This window comes from Scomber scombrus, chromosome 3 (assembly GCF_963691925.1).
Source record: "Scomber scombrus chromosome 3, fScoSco1.1, whole genome shotgun sequence".
NCBI lineage: Eukaryota > Metazoa > Chordata > Actinopteri > Scombriformes > Scombridae > Scomber > Scomber scombrus.
In genome coordinates this window covers 8,964,287-8,986,768 of record NC_084972.1, presented here as the reverse complement: position 1 = coordinate 8,986,768, position 22,482 = coordinate 8,964,287, and the positions used below count along the sequence as shown (strand labels likewise).

Here is a 22,482-nt window from a genome sequence, read left to right as displayed (position 1 = left end):
GCTGTAGTATCTTTTTTTTTTCCTTTTGTGGTTAGTCATGTAAATCAGTTGCCTTGAGTCTTAAACTGGAGCAGAGAGCAATTACACTTTAAATTTTTAATGCCATTTTGTTAGGTTGAATTTTTAGGATGCAGGATCGATGCTTCCCAATGGATAATACTGAACATCCAGGTTATCTAGTACAAGTTATTTGAGTTTCTGTATCTTGCCCTTAAAATGATCAGATGACGTCAGTGCTCTGCAGTTGCCCTGATTACTTATTAACCAAACAAACAGCCAATCAATCAATCATTCATTCATCTCGTCATGCAACTAAGCATCCATTAATCAAATGATCCCTCTTTCACTTGACTGAAAGAATTACAGTGAATTTAAAAAACATTTCCATCTTAATGAGACAGAAGTATGAGTGCAAGCATTCTTGTAAAGTATCGGGAGGGTCACGGGAGCATGAAGCAAATGAAGCAAGTGTATAATTACAGCGGGGCTGAGACTCGGACCCCTGACCCTGAGGTCAGTTTCAGAGAGTCATTATTCTGCATTAATCTTTGCCCCTCTCACAGAAGAGAGAGCCGAGGCTTGATTAGCTATTCAGGAAACATTGTTTGGCTTTCTAATCACACAGCTTTTGTGAATTTCTGAATCAGTAATGGACACCCCGGCACGCACAGATTTGAAGAAGAATTGCTGTGTTTTCATTTGATTATTTTCAGTGTGGTTTTTAAATTCTAATGAATTATTAACAATGGCGCAGAGGCATTTCTCACTTTGCATGACCTCAGATTCATTCATATGAAAATGGAAGGCACGGTTACACATGAATCATACAAACTTTAGTAACATTTCTCAGGGAACAAACTGAAAGTAATGGGTATACACATCACGTGGAATAATTCAAGTTTTTAGTTGAAATACATTATTCAGCATAGTGGTATTTGGTATGAAAACAGTTACACAAAAAAATATTTATACTTTATAAATAATTCTCATAATTCTCATTAGATGTTATGATCCTTTTTGAGAGTGTATGTGTGTGCACAAGAGAACATGTGTAACTTTGTGTCTATGGAGTGGTTTGGTGTGTGTGTGTTTGTGTGTGTGTGAGAGACTGTGTGAGTGGGCATGTATAGTATCTGAATGCCTATTAATGGATGAACAATGAAGCCTTGTATTGTCTGGTTATTTCTTTTTTTACAGGTACAAAAGCGACTTACAAAATTGTATCTTCAACACAATTGACAGATACACACACAGACTGAAAGATCTGCCTTGTTTCTGTGCTTGTCACACAGCACAACTGCAGACTGATTACTTGGTAGTGAAAGCAGTAAGGAAATAGAGATGGGGGACAAATTAAAGAAAAAACTGGTACATATCTCAATGGTTGACCCCTACAGTGAGGCGATCAGGTGGCTCTGTGGGGGGCATTTTGCTGGCATGTTTTGGGGCAACTTGTCCCGTTAGATGGAAGGGTCACTCCAAATCAATACAAAGTCGTTCTGAGTCATCACTTCTATCCTGTAATGAAACATTTCTATACAGATGGGAGTGGCCTCCTCCAGGATGACAATAGCCCCATCCAAAGGGCATGATGGGACACTTAATGCTTGATGAGCATGAAAATGATGTCAATTATATGTTATGGCCTTCACAGTTACTAGATCTCAACCCATTTGAACACCTCTGAGAGATTTTGTTCTGGTAGCATGTGGTGGCCCTGACACCTTACTGAGACACTGTGTTGTTTTTTCCTTTAATTTGTCTCTGTGTGTATGTTGCTTAAAACATTTAGTGAGCGAGAGAGAGAGATGTGGCTGAGGATCGGATCTTCTCCTGACAGGTTAAAGGTTGAGAGTCTAATCACATCTTCAAATGCTGCAAAAAATCAGCGGGATGTGAAAACCTGCTTCACAATCATTATCTTCAGCCTCTCGAAAAGACACAAACATGTTTTTTGACCCAGGAGGATTTCGGTATTTGTTAGTCTCTTTCTCTATGTCTGCCTTTGTGTTTGTTTGACAGTAGGAGAAAGGAGTCATTGTTTTCTATTGTACAGTATAATGTGCTCCTTCTGTCCATCCCCTCAGGCAGCATCTGCAGCAGGTTTGCGTCTTTCCAACATCATACAGTAGCAGGGGGGCTCTGGAACAATATAGCTGTGCAGTGGGAGGCAAAGCTTTTATAAAAAGAAGGTGTAATGTTTACGTCCCGTTCTTGTGTGTCATCATTTTGGATTTGCTTTCCATGTAAGAAAGTACATGAATTAATAAAATCCTGCAGATCAGATACACGCCTTTATGCATTAAACCCATGCAAGCACAAGCTTTGTCAACAAGGAAATGCAATTATGTCTCTGCTTGTAATGAGAAAGAATGACTATAAAGGCTGTACATCTTATTCTATTCAGTGCATCTCATTCTAGCATGTTTTTGATAATCTGATTCACTGTAATTCATAATGTGCATCTGTATGACCAGCACTGTACTTGGAAGAATTGCAGCATTTCTTGTCCCCCCTCTCAAGTAGCGTCCGTGTGTGTGTGTGTGTTTGTGTGTGTGGGTGTGTGTGTGTGTGTGTGTGTGTGTGTGTGTGTGTGTGTGTGTGTGTCCCGGATGTATCTCAAATGTACCATGACAACCTGTCATGCTCGGCTATACGCGCCCGCAGCCAAACAGAAGGGTTCATTCCCCATCAGTGATCAGCAGCGAGCAGGCATCTGCGTGCATCTCTTGTTGAAAGAGTTTACTGCTGCAGCAGCTACATGACAACACAAAGTGGTAGCATGTGTGCATATTAGGGAATCTGCATGCATGTGTTGAGTGAATAAATGCATGTGTGTGTGTGTGTGTGTGTGTGTGTGTGTGCGTGCGTATTTATGTCCATACTGTGGCTAAGGGTTTATATGTCTCATACACTGGGATAAAGGCAGTGGTGCAGTGATGAGCGCCTAATCTCGGTGCATGTGATCGGGCCGGCGAGGCAGGAGAGATATGAGCGTTTGACTTGTTAAAAGGGATGTTCTTCACTAAGAGCTTCGTTGGCCCTGACATAACTGGGACATAGTTCTCCTTTTCAAAGTTAATAATCAATTCCCACAACGGGGATAATCTGACAGCAGACCCCCACTGAGCATGACGCCTCCCAACGCAAGCTGTCGTCACATCCCCATATATTAATAATAACCAAAACAGTTACCAATAGCAACTGGAATAACCCCATGTGGCCTGTATTCACGAGGTAGTAAACATTCAACAATAGGACTGATGTTCACCGTGTGCTTTGATGTTGGAGTTTGATGCTAATGACTGATAATATAACGCATCGGGGAGACTGCCTGTAGCTGCAAATTTGGCCAAAGATAAAGGAGTGTTCACTCCTCCGGGCTCTGTATGTGTGTCCAAACCAAATGACCTCTGAGGATATACTTTTGATTTGTTATATCAGAAAACTGGCTATTTTATTTTATTTTGTTCTTTAACCTGTGTATGGTACAGTGGCGGCAGGTGTCCCCCGGGGGAGGTGGTGAGATGAGCTGGGCTGCGAGATCGTTCCTCATCTGGACGGAACATTAATAACGCCAGGACCTGGGGAGAAAGCTCCATCTGGGCCAGGCCGGTGCACTGTTGAGGGGACAGACCACTGACTCCACAAGTCTATAATCCCTCACAGAGTGCAACAGCAGCCCACAGGCACGGTTGACAAACACGCTCAACTTCATAGTGTGGCTTTCCCAGACAATCAAACAGCCTTGAATGGAATACTCCTCTCCTGTGTCCATTCATTTCCACGCTTACAAAAAAGATCCCTTAATTAAATGATGCGTTTGCAACGCATGACACTTCTGACTACAAATGAGCTCTGATGAATAATCACAGTCTTTATCCTGTGGGGGCTACTGTGTTAAATAACAAATAGACTGTTTCACTGTAAAGCAAGTGAAAGTAATCCAAGCATGCAAATAAAGGACCTAAGTCATGAAAATATATTTATTAAGTTTATTGTTTATTGAGTTCAGGTCATCTTAAGTGTTGTGGTGTGGTGCAATGGTGCTCAATACTGTAGCGGTGCTGCTCAGTGGCTTGTCATTTCCATTTTTATCACCACTCCCTATATGAGTGCTTGTTGATCAATAACCTAACAGCAAGGATTCTTTCGCTGCGGGAGCCCGAAGCATAGAGGCATGAAGTGTTAACAACATCTCCTACTTCTCCACCTTCATGTCTCAAACGGTGCTATGTACTTTTTGATTAGTCTACCTTTGTCCAACTTAAACTTTCAACCCTGGATTTCATAATGACACGGTGGGGAAAAAGGCCTTATGCTTCAAGTCTCATTCATGTTTTATTACGTTAGTCAGGCAGCATGGTTTTCATCTTAAGGACTGAGGCATGATTTTTAGTCGTGGGCGAGAAAATGTCTAAAGGTTTTCAGGTATTTTATCAAGTTTAGTCTAGTCTAGGCCATGGTCACTGAAAAAAAACAAAACAAAATGGGCCTCATGCAAGAAATCGCTCGTATGAACAGATTTGTTTATTGGGTGGCATGTACGAGTGCTCACACCCTGTCATACAATTTATATTTCTCCACAGGTAAAAAGAAACAAAAAACTCCCACATTTCTCATTTTGCTGTAACAAGACTTTTTTTTTTTAGCATCTCACCTCATGTTAAACCATTCCCTGTTTATTTGTGTCACGGTACACACTGTTTGGATGGCACATCATTGGCAGCTGTTCGTATTTTTGGTTTGATTGCTGAAACTTTTTATGTTTTTGTCTGCTGATTTCCAATCTAACATTTTTATGAATGGAACTTGCCCGAAAACAAAGCAGAAGTGGTTGTCTTGTATGGCAATTTCAATTGTATCAGCTATTCAAAATGATCAAATCTCACAAACATGCACCTCGTTTGCTGGATCTGACTTGGAATACTCAAATGTGCACACATCACAAAAGAAGATTTGAAGGGTTTCAAGGATAAGAATATAACAATGTTATTGCATGAGAGCCAATCTCCATGAAAGTCCCTTGTCTGTAAGATGCTGCTGGGGAGTCTGTGTATGGTTGTCTGCCTCAATGCATGAGTACAACACTGTCTGCTGAAAAAGAATGTCGAGATGCAGCTCAAGGTCAGAACTCTGTAAATGTTTCATTCAGGAGATGTCTCCAACCACAGGGCAAACAGAACATCAGTTTCTTGAACAAAAATGTCTCAAGGACTTAAAAACTCAGCAGTTTTAGGTACATTTTCATCAAACCAGAAGAAAGTTCTTTTGTGTCATCTTTTTCTCATATCTAATTGATATTCTAGGATCTTCTTGAGTGTCAGCTATGGCTAACCAACTCTGTGAAAACCACTGAACAGGCCTGTCTGGAAGAATATGAAGATATTTTGGTGTCATTTCTTCGCAAGAGGGCAGTCAGAGAGATGACTTTGATCTCTTTTGAAGGTGGGGGTGAAAAGATCTAGACTGAAGAGCAATAAATGAGCTCCGTGGAGTGAAGGGGGCATCGCAGTTCTGTCTCAGTAGACTTGTGACTTCCTGTCAGCTTTTTTTCTTTCTTTTTTTTTGTTCCATGGAGCTGTCTCTGCCCGATTGTTTTCCTCAGCTGAGGTAAATCAGGTGCACTAGCCTGAAGCTTCCTTGACTCGTGTTTATTAGTTATTCATTTCCATCAGGCTTATCTGCCTTAGGAAATGTGAAATGCAACATGCTCCCTGCTCAGGTGTTCAACAGCCCAACTGGATCATCCTATATCTCTCATGATGCCCAGCAGCACTGCACTACTTGGATCTTAATGGTTGAATGCAGTTTTATTATTAGCAAAATCAAATACAATCAACGCTGTATTGCCTTATATTCTAGGTCTTGGCCTGGGGTATTTATAAAAGCATGTGACTAGTGAGTGTCTTTGTAATAATTAATTTAAAGATAACCCCAGCTGGAAACCAGATTTTGTCTCTGACATGTGATTTTAGTCCCTATGACATGTTGGCGCTGTAGCTGCACTGTGGCAAAATGAATCAGAGAAATCTCTTACCTAATAATAAATTCAACAATCAATACCTTGACTCATGCACATATGTTCAAACCAAACAGAAGTGTGCAGTAATATTTACCCCTCAGGTTTCAATCCATAATCTCACTTAATAGTGTCAGATTTCTTACAATATACCCAAAATTGCATCCTGATTTACTGTAACTGACTTAATATTAACTGCAATCTATTCACTACTTATCATATTCACCAATATTTAAGTGACACAATTTTGTTTTTTGTATTTTTTTGTAATTTCACATAAATACTTTTACAGAAAAATGCCATTTGTTCCTTTAACAGTATAGAAATACTAACTGCTACTAGAGCAGGGGCCAATCAGACTGCATTGGAAATGTTTCCCCCTTTATAATAGCACTCAAAATACATGAAGTTTCCTCACCATCCACACAGGAGGGCTTGTTGCGTGTCGTCCCGGCCACTTTCCCCGGTAAACAGGAGCACTTGACTGTCTGCGAACGCTCCTCGATACGATTCTTGTTACAGCATCGGTGGGCAGCGATCACCTCACACGTACCGCCCTCTGCAAGCAGATAGGCAGACACAGAAGTACACGGTCAGTGTGTGTGAAGAAACATGTCACAGAAAATTAACACACATGCAGAGGACCTGCGAGTCTTAATTAACTGATTGTAAGTGATTTTAACACCAAAAATAGAAAGTAAATAGAAGATAATAGGCTTAAGAAAACTCAACTACTTCACGTCATATCATTTGAGGCACACTGAAGTAAAATTATTGGGCACTCACACTGTAAGTATGTGTAACAAATTGGCCCTCGAGGCATCTCAATTATGTTATCTAATTGCTTCTCACTCAGTGCTGGCTGTCCTCACTCCATACCAATCAGCACATGATGAAGATCACATCATGCACTCAGTATGTATTAATGTGGCTGTCTTTGCATTTTTGATGTCTCCCATATGTTGTCAATATAATTAAAGAGGGATGAATCATTTGTCTCTGTTTCTTCTTTCCTGTCAGGAAACTTAGATGGCTGACACCTTTGAGTCTCATGCCGTAGCCAATACAGTCTTAGGCTATACTACACGAAAGCATTAACTCAAAAGCATAGGTGACATCAGTCAGAGCAGATGCTGTACAATAGGTCCTAGTCTGACAAAGGAGGATGTCAAAACAATTTGGTGAAAAGAGAAGGTGATATGCACTGATGGGGGTGCTGGGTCAAAATAACAATAGGGAGGGTTGCCCAGGGGAGTGAGAGGGGGTGATGAAGCTGAGGGACATCCTGGAATGAGTGAGACAGAGAGAGAGAGAAAACAAGAGGACAAGGTGTGTCTGGCTGCCAGGGACTGACCATGCCAGTGAGTAATGAGGGAGCCATTGGAAGTGCCCCCTTCACACAATTATAAAGCAAGGGGCTAATGCAGCCAGCGGAGCTGCAGGAGAGAGGCCCTCCATCACAGCTCTCCCCTTTCTTTACGCCCCAGGAAAAACTCTTTATCTTCCCTTGACAGCCATTGCAACAGACACCAGCGTCCAACAAACTGGAGCTCATCCCAGGACATAGGACAGGATAGGAGAGGAGAGGAGAGGAGACGAGGAAATGAGAAGAGAAGAGAAGAGAAGAGAAGAGAAGAGAAGAGAAGAGAAGAGAAGAGAAGAGAAGAGAAGAGAAGGAGAAGAGACAGAGAAAAAGCAGAGGGTTGAAGTTATCCTCTCAAATCTACCAAATGCATAGAGTGTAAAAAGAAGGAGAGGCAACCAAATGCCACATTCCATCTTGTGTGTGCCTTGTTCCACTCGGCTGTACCACATTTTAAAGAGGACATCCCGCTGCGGTGAGAAGATGCATTTGCTTCCACTGGCATGACAACAACCGGTGTGTGTTTCTCTGGCTGGGTTGGTTGTGCAAATGTTTGAAATGGCTCGGGTCATGAATTACGGAAGTGAGCTCCCAGCAGCCCAGACAAGTTTGGCAGCAGTTTTCTTCTCCCATTCCCATCAATGTCTGCCGTGGCCAGACCAAAGGCCGCTGAGTCCTGGATTAAAAGGCAAACATTTGCAGTCCTGCTTGACTGTTCTGTCGTGCAGTATTAATGTCACTCTCTCAGCGCTTGTTGTTAGATATTTCTGGGCAGGAGGAGGCAGAACACAGACTATAAAAGTGAGGAGAAAAATCCCTTGAGTGTGCTAAAACCACAAACCCCACAATGTGTTGGCTTGTCGAATATTTTACCGACAGCTCCCTGACCTGCAGACTTGCTTTCAAGTCAAAACTGATCTCAATAAGTGAGTTTACATTGCGTCACAGAATACCGAATCCGGTTGAGTCCCCTCAGCAAGCTTCAACACCTGTTTTTCAGGTTAGAATTACACAAGTGTAACCAGAAAACATCTGACAAGGGACAACAAAAGGCAATGTTTTTAATATTCGTGTCGCATTCACCTTTGTGCGTTACATGTAATGTCCTGAAAGTGAGACTTTTAAATTTGGTTCTTCAGTGGGTATCAGGCTATGGAAACAGTTGCTTGTGAGTTAAATGCTGAAGCTTGTATGCAACCCTGTGTCAGAGCCACTTGATCATTTATTTCAATTGGTTATACTATTAACTTTGGCAGAGAAAGATCTGCTCTCTGAGGAATCTTTCATCTGTGCAACAACAGGGAATCTACTGGGAGAACAAATTGCCTGTAACATAATAGTGCAGAATCAAGGACAGATGCAAACATAAATTACTATTAGAGCTTAGCAAATCAATACAGAAGCTTCAATCACAAATCACATTGGGCTGCTAGAGGGAGTTGTGGCAGCAAATACTGTTGGCATGGGTATCAAAAGAGTTATAGTGAGAACTGACAGGTTATAGAGGGTGCCTAGTACACTTGTATGGATGGGATTGGATGTTAAGTCAGCTGGTGGTCGAATAGATGATGCATCAACTGTCTGATACTTAGCATGAGTGCAATGGCTGATGTGGTATTGACTTGAGCATTCTGCCAGAACTAATGTTATGCTCCATTCTAGATGTTGTCAAGACAGTAGTGTAATAGTTTTGACTGGGAAATCATTGAGTTACATTTTTGTACAGCAAGTTATTCATTGTAGTAGTTAGTTTTGAAGGGAGCCCAGCACTGACGGAAGGCTAAGACTTACATTTGGTGGTTGGGATTGGTGCAGGATGCGGGAGTCCAATCAGGGACAGGAGCTGAGAGCAATCATACTTCCAGCTGTTACAGCATGATGCCATAACTTTAACTAAATATAACTTTCTTCTGAAGTTATAATAATGCTTAAAACTCCACTATAATGTAGTGATGTAAATGTTCTTCAGTTACTTAAAAATACATGATAAGGCTAATATAATAGTGAAATATTATTTGTTGAGCATGTTTTACTTAAACATGTCTGACTGAATACACTTAAGTAGGACAGACAAACACTGATGATTAATGATTATTAAAATCATTATTTTCATTATTATTATTCTGTATTTGGGAATATCCCTAACACACACACATTAGTACAAGCTTGTGCGTGTGTATCAGCAGTGGGGTGAAGTCCAGCCATCAGCCAGGTGGACATTAGGCGTGATCACTATGAACCATCTGGTATGTGGAGGAGAGAACAGTGTAAATGGCTTCACGATGACTACCGGGCCAGTCACAAGAGCCACTTAAACGACAAATGGCCACTTGGACTAGACATAATCTCATTCAGGTAGCTTGGAGCCGACGGTGGGGTAAATAACCATCCATTATCGGTGTCTGAGTTTGTGTGTAGGTGTGTGTGTGTATGGTGTGTTTTTGCATGGTGTCTGTGTCCATATGAGTTTGTTTATGCATGTGACATTTGGTAGTATTTCATAACAGATACGTTCTGCTCAAGTGCACAATAGTAACTGTGTGCGCATTCCAGTGCTTAATGGGATTGCAACAACTTGAGACGTGACTGCGGGTCGTGATGGATGTTTTGCTTGGAGCCTGTCAGGCAACTAAAGGGGTTAAACCAACCTGCTAAGATGGAGTGGGTGGCTGTGCACTCTAGCCTTTGGTGAAGGGAGGTGAAGGGCATCGATGGGACCATCGACTGGTCATTTTTCTCTTGGCGGCCCACAGTGACAGCAGCCATTAAATGCCTGGATGAGGTGATTATGTTTAAGGAAATCAATTCTTCATTGTTTTCAGCTTAGCCCAACGGCCAATTAGGAGCTGTTAATGAGGGAAGGTTGTAAAACGTGGCGATAGATAGGGGGAGAAGGAATAGGAGCTAAAGACAAATGCCACACTTCATATTAGAGTTTTCTGCAGCGTACACAGAGTCGGGGATTTGCGGCACGAAAAGTTACATTTGAAATAAAGTTGTGCATATAAATAAATTTGTGCACTCACATACATGCATAACACCCATACAGTAGATTAATCACCATTAAGATCTATATACTCCATGACTTCCAATGGGTTTCATTATGTCTGTGCATAAACTCAAGGTCATAGTAACATATATGACATATTTATGTATTCATTTTGTGACATCATAAGACTCCAGGCTCACAGGAATGAGAGTGACAGTTTATTTTTATCCTATGAGTGGCAAAAAATGTACTCAACTGGCAAGTGATTGCCTTCTGATCTCACTGCATCTGGCAGTTTTTTGACACAGAAATAAATGCAGGTGTTTTTGACAATGTCACCGCAAAAGGAAAAAAAAAGAACAATAACAACAAAGAAAAGCTCTTTGCACTACACCTTGGCTCAGCTTCAACATCAACAACACTAATCTATGCAGAGTGGCCAAGAGCAGTAATCACTGGCTCACCACCAGCAAATATTTCACCTTCTCTCTCTCTAACACTCTTTAGCTCTCTCTCTCACACACTGATTCTCTCTGTGCTAGAGTTATTAAGTAATGACATATGGCCAAGGGAAGGAACACAGCAGTTGGGAAAACTTAAGCCTCTCAAGAACTTGTCATAACAACTTAATCAGTGCACGCTCAGGTGAAAATAAGTTGTTTCCACCTGCATACTGGAGTGCCGGTTATGTTTTGCCAGAAAGGCAGATGCTGCATCAACCATCCAGTCTGTTTTTCTTTACAGTTTCTCTTTGTTTGTGGGCTTGCTGTCATTCCCCAGTGCATCTGCATCACTAACAATCACCGGCTATACACTGTCTTAGTACTTCTAATTGTCAATTTACATCTCAGGTAGCAACAAGAATTATGGTAAGCATTGTTGGAAAATAAATGTAGATACATGCTAAGAAATGTAAATTTGACACTCTGGCTTTATTTAAAACGCAGAATGCAAGCTGCATTCCAAAATATTGCTGAAAATTATACATATTTGGAAGACAAATTGAGAATCTCGCATTCGCCAAATGCGTTTTCACTAGAACAAAGTTGCTTTGTACTCTGTGCCAGAGAAGGCAATTCAGCCCCCCCACAATGTTTTATTATGCAGCATTGTTTATTGAGATGGTTTATTTCTGTCAACTTTTGTGCTATGAATTCATGCATAATGGAAATGACCTTTTTTATTACTTGTGAGGCATAGTTTTAAACATAATAAAATACTTCTGATTGAAATGTTGCCAGACATGTCTGGAATTTTAAAAAAAAGCTATTTTCTGTTTGTCCCGATTAGTTTCATGTTTTTCAAATTTAAAGGAATAAAAAAGAAAGTTATTAATGATCTGTTTCAAGAGGCAAAGGCATCAAAGTGGCTGTGGGCCAGCTGTCCCACTGCATATATGTTTAATGACGCTCACCAGAATTTAGCTTTTCATTACTTAAACATCAAGTTGGAACTCCATGAACACTCCTCTTGATTACTTAGGATAATGTTTAAACATGCTACAAAGCACTGTCGAGTGGCTTCCAAATGGGGGCCTTGGAGGCAGTGCCAGGGAACAAATTTCATGTCCTTCCTCTTGGCAACTGATACTGTTTATATATTTTATCAGAAATTACACAACCCTCATTTACTCTTCCTGCTTCTGTAACGGGAACAGTTAAAATGGATAGTGTGTGAGGAAAAAACCCCTAGGAGGAGCAGAATTAGACCTTACTACTATATTTTCATGTCAGAGTATATCACGTCTGTGGTACTAATGCTCTTTGAATCACACCTCATAGAGTATGAAGTGGATGTGTGAAGCAGCAATAATAAGGAAAAAACAAGGATTGACTGCATGCATAGTGCACGTGCCACATTAGAGCTGTGCTGGTCTGCATGTCATTGAATGGAGGTGTTAACACACACTGACACTGATGGTATGTATAAGAAAGGGTTGCTTGTTAATGAAGGTATGAAACAACATCATTAACGCCACTTAAGGTTTGGATGCAGAGTACTTCTTTGCAGTGGTGAATTTCACATGGCTTTTGAGGGTAAATAGTCCACTAGGGTTTGAGCCCTAGCCACTTGTTCTCACTCTGAAGTCCTTTTCCAGAGAGCTGACTCTCACCAATGAATAATAAAAGGTAGCCTCAAGCAGGAACGCTACCAGAACAGCTCGCACCATTTACCACAAAGCACATCTAAAGAAGTGGGAGGAATGCCAGCTTTGGGAGTTTGTATGGCGCAGAATGTCTCTAAGAATAACAAACAAATTAATCTCAGGCGTTGTTAACCATCTAATCTGAAAACCTCCTGAGCCACTGATGTATCAGGAGCTGGAGTGGATTCAACGGTTATCATCAGCAGCACCCTGTTGCAGTTGTTCGTATGGTTTCTCTGACCTCAGCCAGTGTGAAGGCTTCAGGCTGGTTTCTCACTAACCGTTTTGTGGCCTGGTTTTCACTTTCCTCCTAAGGCAGCATCACCCACAGTAATGGCAGTAGACAAACAAGCAGACATAGCAGCTATAGTAGCGCCAGCAGCTATCACAAACCTTAGAGAGATAGGGGAAGAGGAGGGAGAGGGAAGAAAGACACTCCAAAGCTCAAGCTGAGTGACAGGAACTACTGACCCAGCTATACTAGAGTCACAAGAATCAATGTCGTCGTCCCCCCTACTGCTGGTATGGCTTACTTTTGGATCTTGCTGTGCCCTCACAGAATACTGAATACCACTTTACTAGAGTGGGTCCAATCTATAGAAACCTACTATGGAGTTTGATAAATGAGAAAGTCGGGGTGAAAAAAAGACACAAAAAGAGAAATATTAGAAATGCATTTTGTTTGGGTATTGTTGTATTGTGCAGAAATTGCACCGTTGGTGGTAATAGTCTTGACATCTTTAACAGGTAATTCCAGGTAATTCCATTAGTACGAATACGAAAAGATAGTGCTGCTGGCCACGACCCTGGTCGATTCTTAATCACCTGTATGGGTTTCCTCTTGTGGGCCTGTATGACTCCAATGCTCACATCTTTATGGTTATTAAAGTTAACGATTGCTGCGTGCCTCATTTACCAAGGCTCTATCAATACCAGTTCAGCACCATGAAATTACCCCAGTCCAGAGGGAGCAGCGTGACAAACCGGATTAAGAAGGGCTCTGTAATGCCCTGGCATATATAACTCTCCATGTCATGGACTCAGCCCGCTGCTAGAAGACCCACTGCCAAGCTCAGGCCCCATGAAGGGAGGGGCACTACATGGTCTGCTGATAACCATTATGGCCTAAATGTCAATTCTAGCTTTTATTACCCACATGGTTGTTCAGAAAAGTGATGAAAACTAATAGAGAGAAAAAAAGAAAACAGCACATCATTTTGGAGAAAAGTTCTCAGAAGTTGCCTTACAGATGAATGGGAAAAGGGAGTGATTATGGTAAATATATGCAGGATGTAACCTACTTCCGTGATCTTTCAGGTGTAAGGATAACTTTGCTGGATACTCCTGTATAAGCACAGCAGTTATTTTTCTGTGAAGTAGGGCTTCATTGCATTTTAAATGTGCTTATCCTTATCCTGTTTATCTTATTTCCATGACAGGGAGGTGAAGCCAGAAATAGTGTAGAGCAGTGCCAGATATACTATAATACAGAATTTACTGTATGCTGTCACAGTCATATTAAAAGAAACATTAGATAAAATCTGAAAACTTCTATTTATCACTTCTTGTATCTCAGTTTATTCCTTTCCTCTGGTTCTTTGCCTGTGTGTGTACTTTCTTTTGTCTTTACACACCCACACAGCCATCAGATCGTGTTTTACTGCACCCTGCAGTACAGTTGGTACTGCCTGACCTCTATTCAATGTCCATATGACACAGGTCACTGCTCACTCTAAATGAGAGTCGGATGGTGAAATGAGCAACTAAATTGTCCATTCAAAATCACAAAACTGCCTTTCTGAACGGCACCGTAGAGCAGCCTTCAAAAAGTGACATTCCTTGGAAGAAAACAATTGGATGCTGTGAGCCCTGGAAAATGGCCTGAATAGAGACCACCAGTTTCAGTTCACCTATTCTAAAGGAAAAAGTTCTGAAAATGACACACACAAAAAAAGAAGTTACAAAAGGCTTTATAGGTCTGTTTAGTATGACACACGGTGTACCTTTTGTCTGGTCACAGATTTATCCTAAATATTGTGTGACACTAAATTACACTGTGAAGGAACTGTGATGCAGAGAACATGCTGGCTGTCTCAACCAGTGATCAAGCTATTACAGGGCTTCTGCGTGTGGGTTCTTGATCGGCATGACACTGTCTGGATTACTAACAATACATTATCTAATATGCATAATGCATCAGAAGGCACTTAACATCAAATTATGGATGCATGCAAAAACTCCCAGAGTAATGTATATAGAGGAAGGGCTCTTTGCTGTGCAAATAATCTGCCTACTCTCTGTAAAGCCAAGCAATCAGGGAGTCACATGATTTTGCATAGCCGGGGCTCCATATGCAATAAATGTTAATAAGCTCATATCCTTCTCACTGGTGTGTTTGCATGTTTTAATGCTGCCTTAAACCATTAGGCAGTTGCACGTCAGTCTGGTAATGTTCTCCCTTAATTATTTATATATTCATTTATTTATTTCATAGTAAATGATTGTAGGCAAAAACAGAAATTCAAATGCGCTACTGTAGCACATGTGTATGTACAAACACATAACTCCAGGCTGTTAGTGCAAATGTAGTTAGAAAGCTGTGAAAAGTGTCCCTGCTTTGCAATGTAATGTAACTGGTTGAAACCAATTGAACCAAAGCAGCCTGTTTTCAAATATGCATGCTACATCTAACTACTTACATATTCCTCAAATGTGTCAAGACCCAGGAATGTGTTTAAAAAAAACTTACATATTTTTGAAATATTCTCCAATTCAATGCCTGTATTCTGTATTTACTTCCAGTGTCATTGGCTGACATGTACAGTACATGACAAAGTGTTTTCCACTAAGCACCTTATTAAAATGGATATTGGCTTTAAACGACGCATTCGCAAGATGATATAGCATTGATCACTTTCCAAAAGACCGACTTCCACACAGTGATCAATCTAAGTAAGAGCAAAAGGGAGGAAAATCAATGTGCTAAACACTTAGCTGCTGTTTGACAATTCAGAGTAACGATGTCAGATGTGGCATTTAGTGGTTGACCTTGCTCTCAGTGGCAGCAAGGACAAGAGCGTGTTGTGGAGTATGAGAAAGACATGAGCATGGAGCTGTCGTAAAGAGCTGTAATCTGTCATGGCTGAAGAATAATCATTTAAATTGATCAGGCAATACTAATTTCTTCCTTGTATCTGTTTACTAGATGATTGGTCAGACTCAAAAATCTCTTTTGTGAACTTGAATCTTAGTGTTTCATGATTTTCTTAATCAATGGATCAAACATAGGGCACAAGGGTTATTTCACTAAAATAACCACCGTTTGTCATTGCACTTATTTCATGTGTGGTTTTCACTTACTTTTGGTATTTCACAAATATTTTGATAGATATAAATATAAATATAAGGTTGGCAACACAATTAATACTATGTGATTATCTAAATTTGTCATCCATCTGATATTTTGGCATAATGTTTACACCAGCGTAGTCGTATTATATATCATATAATCGTAGCATTCATATGAGTCTTGATTTATTATTGGTATTTAATCCCTGTCAGTTTATGATATTCTTACAGTTTCTCAATTGATTTTCCATTGAAATGACTATGACAGAGGATTTTCTCTGATTGCCCATCTCTACTCTGCACGTACATGAAATGATGACCCTAATCCAGCATATATTTTCACTAAAGGTGCCAGTGCACTGTAACTGAAAACCTGGCCAGATGTGTAGAGGTTTGCACTTCAATTTCAAGCTCTTTTTTGCATTCTTTACACAATGCAATACTCTTTGTACAAACAAATGAAACACTATGAATGCTTTCCAGGAAATATGCCTCATTATCCCTGAATTCTCACATGTTGTGCTTCTTTATGATGGCCAGCATTCAATGCCCTTTCTGATGTGGACCACCATTCAGACCAGCTTTTTTGCTTCCAACATGGATAACCAGTTGTGCAAAGTACAAACCAATTTTGAGTGCTAAGTGTCCAGCAAAGGCATGAAAATGAAAGTTATTTTTCAAATGTTCCCCCCATTGGTGATTCATTGTAACTGTAGCCACAAACGGTTTGAAAAATGATTTGATGAAAGGAGTCTTCACTGTTAATTGTCACCATCCTCAGTGGTGCTTCTTCACTGTTAAAACTCATTATCCTCCTCATACCTTTGAAGACACAAGTACACAATGTACAACAGATTACCTATGGGCCAATCGGCATCGGACAATAATGATCTATTTTTGTGTCACAAGGCACTAAAATGGGTTTTAAACCTATTTCTCTACCTGTGGGAAAGAATCATAGCTATGACAAATGGCTATAATCGAGACGAGAGATGGGTGGGGGGAGGTGGCTTGGTGGGGGTAATAGCAAAGGAGAAGGGGAGCATAGTTATTTGCAGACTCTGAAATCGGAACAATACGAATACTGCAACACAATTTGGCATCAGATTACTCACAGTGATATCCATCAAAACACACAATTCAGTCACTCAATATCATTACTGTCGGCTTGATAAGCTTTTAAGCTGGAGATAACATCTTGATGTGGTAACACAAGTGGGAGAAAAGTCTCAGTCTCATCTGTTTCCATTGTTGAGGTCATAACAGAGAAAAATGAGCCTGGTCTTTTAAACGCACCAGAGCAATGAGTGAGATGATTCATTACAAAAATGACTGACGAGTTTATCATTAACAAGCCCCCATTTCACATCCCCGCAGAGATGAGGACAACAACAAACTTTTCCCACTGTTGACATTTCTTTGAATCAGGACTTTTGTATTCTGGAAGTGTTTATTGAAAGAGTTTTTATATGGTTCACATGTTTTCTCTGTGTTCAGTTCAATATTGCAATCAAACCCTTTTTAAACTTCCTGTGGCTTCTTATCAACCGTTTTAAATTAATGGGAAGATATAGTATCTTGCTGAATGCTGAAAGTAAAAGCCCTAACTTTCACTTCTCCTTTTTTTGAATATTTTATTTTAGAATCTTCATATAATACAAGGAAGAGAAAAAACACAACACAATTCCTATGCTTGTCATTGAGATACCTCAGCCAGTGCACCTGGATGTTAGTACTGGACTATGTTGGAGGTTATATGGAATCCGCAGTTGACAGAAGAAATGTTGCCATGTGTCAAATAAAAAGCTGCCAGATCTTAAAAAATACATCATATTTGTTTTTCAGTGCAAATGTGATTTTCTCTGAGGGCATACAGTTAGTCATTTCTGATGTTGCTATAGAGAGGTGAGAATCCTACTTCCAAGTTAATGCAATACATTTTCTAGATACAGTAAGAGCTATATCAATGCATTTTCTGGAACTTTGACTTAGTTTCAAGTTTATTATGTTTCCTAGGAGACAGAGCCCTGGGTCTAATAGGACTGGTGTATCTATAACTTTAGTCAGCATGTCACATAAGTCACACTAAAATGTTGTGACTTTGGCACATTGCCATGTGCACTGTAACACTGTGTGTTGTTGCAGTAATGCTGCATCTGAAACACATATTCAATTTTGCAGGTTTGTACTGGTGTAATTTCTGAGGGGTGAAGTAAAGTTGATGAAGAAATTAGTAGTTGACCAGTTTAAACCTGGCGTTTACAGTGACAGACATGCTGTTCTGATATAGATCAGACCATACGTCCTCATCTATAGTAATGCCCAAGTCAGATTGCCACCTCTCTGTTGACCGATGAATGTTTTGTTTTGGACATTGATGCATTATTTTTGAATATACCTTTCTAATAAATTGCCTCTAGCCTTTGATACTGTGAAGCACCTCTTCCACCCCTGTCAGATGAAGGTAATGTCAGCTGCTCACATAAACATTTTTTCAGGAAGGCTCTCAGTTGCAGATAACAAAAGAAGTATTTGATGGATGAATCCTATTTCTCTGTTTGCTGTTCAAAGCACATGAAGTCACAATTACCATAACAGAGCTCCAGGAATCTGAGCTTAAAATGTTGTTATCAGAGATCATTGATATGAGCTTGTTTTTCTATGACAGTGTTTAAGGTGACAAATGATTCCTCATTTAATTTTATGGACTGAGCTAACCAGGTGGACAGTAAGTAGGTTTTTGGTTATTCTAACACCCTTCTCCTTTTGACTGATAGTGATTACTTCATCTTCTATAGCAATCTTCTGCAAAGAGGAATCAATCATGAATTGAGATATGCCATGATTCAGTCACAGAAACTATCCCCCATGTAAGAGATTAAATATCAGCCGTAATGAATGGCACAGGCTCTTGTACCCATTAATTACAAGATTAGAATCGTGACTTTGTTTTCAACTCGTGCCCATGCTGATTCTCAAGGTCAATCCCTCTTACAAGATGACTTAATTGCAAAGAGACATAGTGATAGAATGAACTAAATGTTTATAGTTGGCTATGCATTAATATGTTACTTTATTACCTGCTTAGCCAAAGTTATGTGACAAAACAACACATAACTTTGTGCCATTCTGTATCAACATCAATACCATATATTCACATCATTCATCTATATCGGCCATTATATTGCATTGTAACTGTGAAAACCTTAAGTAAAGACGAAATGAAAACCTGAATCTCCTCATCAGTCTTGCCCCTACATACCTGTAAATTTGATCTGTGCCACCAGGGTGGACTGTGAAATCATGTGGCTGCACATCAAAGTGTGACTGAACTCAGTGTGCATACTAATGCCAGAGCAATGCATGCACTGAGCTCTGTGATGGAGAGAGGGGGAGAGAGAAGAGGAGGGAGAGAGCAAGAAAGCAACCAAAGAAAATCTCTCTTCAAAGAAAAATAAAAAATATTGTGAAAAAAACTGAATGGTGTTATTCAGGAGAAAAAAATAAGGTTAAACACAATTTTCATGTACATAAAGGTCTACCTTGACAACATTTCCATGGCGTTTTCTACCTTTCACCCATTGACTGTTCTTGCAAAAAGAACAGTCCCCCCACCCCTACAACACATCAGCTTGGGAAGAGATATGGCGGTTACAGTGCCAAAAGCAGCAGTCACCGTGTGTATCCTCTTTATCCATCATATCTGCCGCATCATTTCCCTGGTCATTGCCTGTGTACTGGTGGTGCTCCAAGTCGTGACTGTGAGATCAGAGGTAGGAGATAAGTGATTGTCTCCCGGCAGACAGACGAGCTGCCTTGACAGGCAATGAAGAAAGGAGCCTCTGCACAGCACTTCAGTAGATGCTCTCCCTATTTCTCTCTGTTCTGTCTCCCTCCATCCATCCATCCCACCAATCTGTCCATCCATCCATCCATCGCTCTCCAAGGTAGGTCAAAAGAAAGATCCTGCTTGGCAGCTCATTCCTCACTCTGATGAAGCTGCTTGTTAGAGACTCATCAACTCCTCTCTGTCGCTCACACACACACACACACACACACACACACACACACACACACACACACACACACACACACACACACACACACACACACACACACACACACACACACACACACACACACACACACACACAACTGCAACGTGATCTTTCACTCTAATACTTGTCTTAGAATGTCTCCATTTCACTTTTCTCACTGACTGCCTTCTCTTCTCATGTCTCATCTCCAACAGTGTAAGAGAGAGATGTACCATCTGACTCGGATGAACTGAAGGGTTGTAATTACGCCAGGTCACTGACAAAAGTTCATCCAGGCTCAGCGGCCACACTGGCAGGCAGCCTATACTGTAAAAAGGCAACTCTACCAGCATGTTTGGGTGTCCTCATGATTAAGACACATACCATAGGACTGCAACATCCCTGGTTCTCTTTGTTACATGTCACTATAATAAATGCAAAAACACCCCCAACATATTCAAAGTAAAGGAACATGACCCAAAGAAAACATGCTTTAGCGTTACAAATGAATACATGCAGATGGGGAACAGAGAGAATATGTGTGTATTATGGTTGTACACAAACAGACACACAGACACACAGACACATACAGATTATCCTTTCAAAATGACTCACATGTGTTGTAGTAGTTATTGTAATTCAGTCTGTCATACAACGGGGACATTCAGGGCTGCACAGGTTCATATTCCTAGATGGAAACAAATTGAATTGCAACAGTGTCTTTTGCTTGACACTGTTGCTAAGAAGTGTGTTTTTGATTAATTTCATCATGGGGTAATTTGTACATTAATTTTCACATTATTGCCCTGGTCTGTCAACACCTATGCGCTCTAAACAAAAGAAAATGTAATAACAATATTTGCCAGCTGTTTCTCACACACAAATCAAATTAGAGTGCAGCTCTCAAGGCTCAGCAACAGATGGTTGATCACACCGAGAGCAAATCCCCAGTAGTTACTGTATTATGACACTCCTATGTTTGCCACCATGGACTCTTCTGGAAGGTCTCCATTATTTGCTCATTTTTATAACTGATGGCATTTCATGAGGGTAAACTGCTGTATGTTTTACACACTGACTCATTTTGAGTCATTCAGCTGAATACAGTGGCAGCTTTAAATGTGCTTAAAAGGTCTCTTATCTGTCTTTCTCAGAGTTGTTGCTCTTTTCAAAATAGAAATGTCTTCAGGCCCACCTGCTCGCTTTGGAATTGAATTAATCACTTCAAATTTGGCATGTGGCCTTCTGAGAATAGTGCACCTTTTTGTTGACGTCACAAGTGGAGCTTGGCACGTCCCATCTGGCCTACCCACCTCTGTTTGCATCAGCTGGAGGGCTCTGATAAAACGGAGGAACAGAGGAAGACATAGATTGTGGTGTATTTTCGGGTCCTCAGACTTTCAATCTGACTATATATAATACTAAGTATAACAATAGCAGTAACTATAACAGAACCTACTGGAGGAAATGAGTTGAAAAAATTTGCGTCATAGAACTTGAATCTTATTTGTTGTAGTTTTATTAGCAATAAATGTGTTGTTGTCCTTGTCTAACTTTTTTGTAATCACTCAGTCATTGTGTGCCCAGATATTGCTTTGGTGAATATAATGTTGTCATGAGTCATGACTGATAGAAATGATGCCCAGAGATTTGAAAATAAGACTCAAGATATAATAAACCTCAGTTTTCTGTGAATACATTAATAAAGTGCCAAGATGATAAGTCTACAGCTCTCCTAGCTGTAGACGTATCATCTACAGCTTTGTACGGCTGTCCTTAGTACAGTAGAGCTCAATGTTGACTAATGTTGTCATGATCACAATGACAAATATTGTAAAAGGTAGACTGCATGAAAAGTTAAGGGATCACCAAAGTTGTTACCATTCCTCCTGGAGAGTACATGATTGTTTTTAGAACATTTCAAGATAATCCATCCATAGTTTGCCCCACAGTGCTAGATGGATTGATCAACTGAATGACATTGCTATCTCTTGATACACTCTGCTAACGTAACTAAAAACAGAAAACATTTACAGTTTGATGCAATTTTAATATGAATATCCTTGTTTTCTCTTTTTCATATCAATTCATTAAATCAATTAAAAATGTGATGTGGATTTTGGGATCTAGTATCTTAAGATGGATCAATGTGTAATTTTAAGTGATCAATCATAAAAGCAACCACTAGATAATCAATAATAAAAAGAATCCTCAGTTGGAGCCCTATGAGAGCGGCAGATGAAAAGGATGAAAAGAGGCGGAAGAACAAGCAGTTGGATAAAAGATGGAACAGGTTGCCAGCCAGCAAGCTCACCATACTGTTGTGTCTCCTCATATAACTCATCAGAAGGCACATCCCTTTTTTCTCCTTTCATCAACACTAGGTCTCTCTCTCTCACTCACCTTGTCACAACTTTTATTCAAACTTTTCTTAGAGGACAAACTTTAACAAGACTTTACCACTGTATTTATTTGCTGCGCTTTTAAGAGATAAACAAGACCATAAATATGGGACAGCCCTGCCGGAATAACTCAAAACTTGTAATCGCAAAACTATTGATGCACAATCTGTCTACA

General features: G+C 40.2%; 1 protein-coding gene across 1 annotated transcript in view; it reads right to left on the bottom strand.

The window, feature by feature from the left end:
• The window catches only part of LOC133977882 (chemokine-like protein TAFA-1), a 100,809-nt gene that overhangs the window by 5,616 nt on the left and 72,711 nt on the right, over positions 1–22,482 (bottom strand). Inside the window, exon 2 of the mRNA XM_062416181.1 lies at positions 6,441–6,581. Within this exon, the coding sequence (XP_062272165.1) occupies positions 6,441–6,581 (141 nt within the window). The remainder of the gene's footprint in view (positions 1–6,440; positions 6,582–22,482) is intronic.